At 49.3% G+C, this 6,042-nt stretch overlaps 2 protein-coding genes across 2 annotated transcripts in view; one reads left to right on the top strand and one right to left on the bottom strand.

Annotated features, from left to right (window-relative positions):
* LRIT2 (leucine rich repeat, Ig-like and transmembrane domains 2) overlaps nt 1-1,324 on the top strand; it is a 5,050-nt gene extending 3,726 nt beyond the window's left edge. Inside the window, 1 exon segment of the mRNA XM_005431772.1 lies at nt 1,147-1,324. Coding sequence (XP_005431829.1) covers nt 1,147-1,324 — 178 coding nt within the window.
* A 2,583-nt stretch (nt 1,325-3,907) lies between these two features.
* CDHR1 (cadherin related family member 1) overlaps nt 3,908-6,042 on the bottom strand; it is a 42,540-nt gene continuing 40,405 nt past the window's right edge. Inside the window, exon 17 of the mRNA XM_005417287.1 lies at nt 3,908-4,592. Within this exon, the coding sequence (XP_005417344.1) occupies nt 4,041-4,592 (552 nt within the window). The 3' untranslated portion in view covers nt 3,908-4,040. The remainder of the gene's footprint in view (nt 4,593-6,042) is intronic.

The raw sequence follows: 6,042 nt of genomic DNA, 5'->3' as shown, positions 1-6,042 counted from the left end.
GGCAGGCTCGGGGAGCCCTGGGGATGGAGGTGCCGCTGGTGTGGGGGGAGCTGCGCCGCCGTAGCCTGTCCCTGCAGCACTGTCATGGACCAACGCACACTGACACACCAAGAGAACCAACACTAACAAAAACAACCCCCAAGCAATAGTAATGCTTGTGGCCAAAGGCCAGAAGTGTCCCCTCACTCTCCCGCACAGGTGTGTCTTTATTTCTGTGTGCCCGCAGCTCTGTCCAGTGCCCGGTGCCAGCTTCTCCTGCGTGTGCCAGCTCCTGGGAACGGACAGGGGAGCTGGGCACGCCTGCCGTCACAGCCCTGCAACAGCAAATGGTGGGGAGGATTGGGTCAACATGAGGAAGAGATTTTATTTTAGTTGGAGAAAAAAATTATTTTGACCGGTGGTGTTGGTTTTGGGATGGATTTTTTTTTTCTTACTCCTCAAGGTTTACGCAACCCTCAGAGATTCACAGCTTTGGTTGTACCACAAACAGGAGAAGTGCAAGTGCTTGAACCAGGCTAGTGGGACAAGTGGACAGAGGCAGAGAACATAGTGGGCCATGGGGTTGGGAGCTGAAGATGCAAGCCAGGCACATTCCCTAAATGCAGACAGGTGCCTGCCTATCCTGCTGCTTTGAAACCAAAGCTTGCCTCTTTGCTAGAGGCAAACAAGCCCAAAGATGCATGTAAAAGCAGCTGCCTTCTGCTTGTGAAGAGCTCACTGCTGTGATTCTCAGAGGTCTGAGGACACATGACTTTTTCTTTTTTTGACCTCTTGCTTTCCAGCACAACCAAAGCATGTGGCCCATAGACCCACAGCACTTGTAATATGTGTTATAGGTTGTCTCAAAAAGAAAAATCTAGAGTAGACACCCCAGCTGTTGTGAGTCTCATGCTGTGGTAGCTTGGCTTTCTAATTGTATTTTGGTTTTTGGTGTGTGTTTTCCATGCTGTCTCTCTTCCCAGCACCTCCTCCTGCTGTACCGTACCACACAGCTTTTGAACAGAGATCCGTTTGTCATTGCTGACTCTCATTGTTAATACTTCACAGGACTTCCTAGTCTTGTCAGTCTTTTAGTGTAAAAGCAATAAATATGACCGGTTTTCAGAATACACAAATGTCCTTTGCTTCATCTCTGGCCTTTTACAGTTACAAATTGCAAAGAAACCTGGATTCCAAGGAGCTCTGGGGTTTGGCTGCAGGGATGGAGGAGGCCAGGCAGCTTCAGTACAAGTCACAGGGGTCTGGAGTGGTGAGGAAGGGGCAGCAGCAGCTGGCCAAGCAGGAAAACCTTGTCGTGGGAAAGCCACCCACTGACACAGAGTGAGCCATGAGCTGATGCCGGTTGAAGACCAGTGTGGGGCTGTGGGTGAGGGGAAGTAAATAAAGCACCATCAGTAATGACCAGCCTTCTTCAACCCCAGTCAGCAGGGAGGGACAGCAGCACACTGTAGAGACTGGAGAGACCTGCTGAATCACTGAGGAAACAGCCAAGGAAAGACAAAACATCCCCTGACCATGTGGATTTGTTCATAACAAATTGCAGACCCTGGGCAGTGGCACAGACTGAACCTGCTGCCTCCCTGCCCCTGGGGCCAGCTGCAGTGTGCTGTACCACGGGAGCTCAGCCAGGGCTCTCTGTGACCCTGCCCATGGCCTGTGCCAATGGCATCCTGCTTCTCACCTCCCTCCTTCCAGCCTGGTGGTGTCCAAAACCACACAGCCCCTCTCCTGACTCACAGTCCACAGAAGGCTCCATTTGCTCATCCTAAAAAGTGGCCTGGCTGCCTGTGGCTGTCTGGCAACCTCACAGGTGAGCACAAGGCATCATTGCCAGCAGAAGCACACCAAGCACAGAAGCACCTTTTGCAGATTTTTTTTAAAATTTATTTATTAAAAAAAACCTCTTGAAATACAGAGTAACGGGGAAAGAGCCTCACAACCTAGCAATAAAACATCTTTATTGCCTCTTAAATATAATCTCTAAGACTATAAGCTTGTAATTCCTGTTAAATCTGACTTAATTGAATGGTCTTTATAGGCTTTCCTCATTAGAGATTGAACACTGAATACTGGCAATAACACAGCACTGGGAAGACAGTGGAATGGGGAATAAATCAGGAACTTGGGGGAACATTGCAGAACCTGCAGACACTCAGCCAGCAGAGGGCAGGTGCTCGCACAGGGCAGCAGGAGTGGGGTCAGGGGCTGAATGTCCCCTCCCTCTGGCCAGCTTATGGCCAGGGGACAAGGATGAGGTGATTGGACAGGTGAGAACTTGGCCTCACATCACAGTGCCCCAGGAGGGATAAGCAAGAAAACAATAGAGAAAAGGAGAGATGTGACAGGAGAGGCTCTGGGAGCAGTGCTCCTGCCATGGGCCCCAGCTGGGACTCTCCTAGATCTCTTGGCTACAGCTGCTGGCTCAGCTCACAGGTGACATGAGCCACGAGCACTATGGCTTCTAGGCAGATTGAACTGAAGTTAAAAAAATACAAGATTTTCCTTGTAAGTGCATAATTTCATATTCAACCAGCTATCTCCTAAACTGATGAAGTCCTGGTGCAAAAAGGGGAATTATTTCAGCTGCTGGAGTGAGAGGAGATCCTGAGGGCCAGGTCTGCTGGTTCAACTGAAATGACAGCTGGAGAACTCTCATGAACCCCTTGAATTAACACAGAGTGCTCCCCACCTTGATGTTCCTGGTACCATGACAGCACAGCTTCTCTGCAGGGCTGGGTCCCAGAGAGAGGGTGCAGGGTGCTGCTCCCCAGCCAGCTCGGTCAGTCGGTGCTGCCTTCTCCCCAGGGGATGGGAAACAGCCGGGCCCAGATGAAAAACATCTCCTCAGAAACAAACCTGAGGAGGGGTCTTTGGGGTAGATCCAGTTAAAAAAAGTGCTTTGCTCTTGGTGCCTTTCTACTGTCACGTAACAGGAAAAAAAAAACCTGTCAGCTGCCCTGCCAGTCCCCTCCCATTAAATGTTGTTTAATTCACTCAAAAATACTCATAACAAAAACCTGAATATTTTATGGAAACCTCCTTTTGTACACACCAGTCCCTGCAACAAGCCAGGAGAGGTGATGAAATATATTCCTTGACACCTTCTGCTAGCAGTCTACAACGCCACATGATCTTTCCAGACACTTCCCTGACCAACATATGCAACTTTCCAGCACTTGTCTCTGTCTTCCACTTATCATTTGCCTCTCAGTTTTACCTTGTCTTCCCAGTGTTTTTATTCATGTCCTTCTCCTGCTGGCTCCTGCTCTTTTGGGGTGCTGTGTCAGAAGGAGGCAGTGCTGAGTGAGTGCTGCTATTGAACTTCCATGCTCAAATCTTGCCCCTGGCAAGTCCAGGGCAGAAGCAAAGCACAGCATCATGTCAATGTGCCCCAGCAAAACCCAGCGTAAGCTGCAGGAAAATGAAGAATTTCTCCAAGCCTGCCCGCTTACCTTCTGGGAATGCAGGTACTGAGGCGCACATCGCTCCGCCAGCTGCTACAAAGCACATTGTGCACAGGACAGAGCAGTGCCACTGCTGTAAAGCACATTGTGCACAGGACAGAGCAGTGCCACTGCTGTAGGGGACCTGCACCCGACTCAGAGCTGCTGCCACAGCCAGGCCAACATCTTGAAAAATGGGCCTGGGATTTGGAGTGATGGATTTTCAGACACCTCAAACCCTCCTGCCAGACCAGGTCAGAAGAAGCATCCACCAGGGGCTTGGCTGCAGAGCATCTTGTTTGAAAACCCAAGCTCTGGGTAGAGACCTCCAAACCAGGGGCAGCCTGAGTCCCTGTTCATCTGGGGAGACTGTGGCTGGCACACTCAGCACCGTGGGCAGACACAGCTGCAGGGAGGGCCCATGGGACACGGCTGAGGGGACAGCAGTCACGATGGTGCTTGCAGAAGGTGAGGGGTGGCTATCACAGCGAGAAGCTGCTCTGGTTCACAGGGTGCTGACAGACACAAGGAAGAGACAGCAAGTAAAAACATCCATGCCCAGCCACAGTCTGCAGTCTCTGGGGCTGCTGAGAGCACCTAGATGTGGGGCTCCCCAAAAGCTGCGTTCCTCTTCTCAAACCTCATTTTGAGCTCTGACACCAGGGCGTTGTGGGTGCTGCTGTGACCTTTCTTCTTCGGTGGCTTGATGACATGCTTGGGAGTGAGGGAGCCGGACACGGTTGGCACTCGCCACCCTGGGCCATCACCTCGGGGAGCCAGGGCAGGGGGTGGCGGGGGCACGGGGGCTGCCGGCAGCACGGGGACAACCTGCACGTTATTGTTGCTGTTCTCATTGTGTAGGCTCTTCACGTCCTCCTCAACCACAAACTTCTCTGCAGCGTTGCTGGGCCTCTTGAACTTCAGCCACTCCATCCTGACTGTCCGGGATGGTGGCACCTGTCTCTTTTTTATGATCCTCCTCACCGGCATGACTTTGTTGGACCGCTTGTTGCGCCAGAACATGGCAGTAGAGATCATGATAGTTATCAGCACCATTATGCCCATGACACCAGCTAGCACTCCTAAGGCTTTCATGGGGTTATCTTTAGTTTGCATCAAAAAGGCGGCCATAGGCCCTTTGTGAAGAGTCTGTAAAGGAGTACAAAGAAAACACATGACTTACTCCAGGGGACAGACAGTGACCCAGAAATTTCATTTGTCCAAAATATGTTACAAGTAGAGCTGATTGATGGGAGTTGTCTCTAATTTAAAATATGACAGTCACACAGCCAGTCCAGTGCAGGGGTGGAGAATTTAGATGGGGCTGGAGACTGGGTAAACATTATAGAACTGTGAGGTAGATGACTTGAACACAAAAGCTTACAGAAGTACTGCCACCAAATTAGGGCACATTCCTGCATGTCACCATAGTGTTTAACTGGCAAGAATGGAGCAAGAAAATAATTGGCTCAATTACTGAGCATGGCATTGAAAAGGATTAGGAGAAAGCTTCTGCTTATAAAACGTCAGTGTACAAATGAGTAGTTAGCAGATATGTGCTGCATTCTGTTTTCAAGTACTCTTTTACAGACAAAACAAAACTCTTTGAGGTAGGGGAGATAAATGGAGCTAAAGAGCTTTGTTTATAGAAAGAAATCAGCAATGACATAAGCTACATATGGCATATTAAGGACAAATGAATGGCCAGTTCACTTTCCAGCTCAGCACACTGTGCGTCTTGGAGGTCCCCGTATAATTTTGCGGATTTTGCCCTGCGGGTGGAGCTTGGATCTTTTCACACTTTTCCAGTACATGATGGTGGAGATCACCATTGTAACAGAAATGGTGGAAAGGACGCCACTCATGCATATTCCATATATTGTCCATGGACGCTTCTTGAGGCCTAAAATATAGGATTTTACCCTGGACTTGATCTGGAAATATCAAAAATAAGAGAAATGGTCAACCCTCACATGGTCATATTTGAAAGAGGCCAGTATTTATTATAAATACAGCTGGGGAATTAGGCTGAAATGTGCACAGGACAGAGAGCCTATAAAATAAAGGGAGCTATGTGTTGAACTAAGGACAGGAGAGGAAGTGGTTGCAATGATGTCGAACTGAATCCAGAAACAGTAACAGAAGTTAAGAATCACATATAAACACCTGGCTGATTGGAAAATAAAGGCTAGAGGCACGGCACATAGATCACCCTTATTCAGGGCATGGTAGCCTATCCTTGGACTGCATTCCCAAGAGAAGTTCATTGTGAATACGAGTGGTGTCTGAACAGACAGCAGTGCTATGTAAGGCCAGGAGAGCCTTTCAGAAATGGCACATTCACACTCAGGTTTGGTTACTGAGAGCTGGTCATGAAGTGATGTGTGGCTGCAGAAAGACAGGGCTATCCACTGTGCCCTAGTCCTCTGTCTTTGACTACAGGAGGGAATCCTCACCCAAACTTTACATGTCCAGTGCTGTGTTTTAGTTGGAGGTCTGAGCTCCCAGCTTTTGGTCAATGCGGAGAAAAAGACCCCTCTGGAGCAGTAGTCACCAAAACAGGTATCGAAGACAGTGTGTATAAGGAGAACCTTGTCAG

This window comes from Geospiza fortis, unplaced genomic scaffold (genome assembly GCF_000277835.1).
Source record: "Geospiza fortis unplaced genomic scaffold, GeoFor_1.0 scaffold130, whole genome shotgun sequence".
Classification (NCBI taxonomy): domain Eukaryota; kingdom Metazoa; phylum Chordata; class Aves; order Passeriformes; family Thraupidae; genus Geospiza; species Geospiza fortis.
This window is presented reverse-complemented; position numbering and strand designations above follow the sequence as displayed.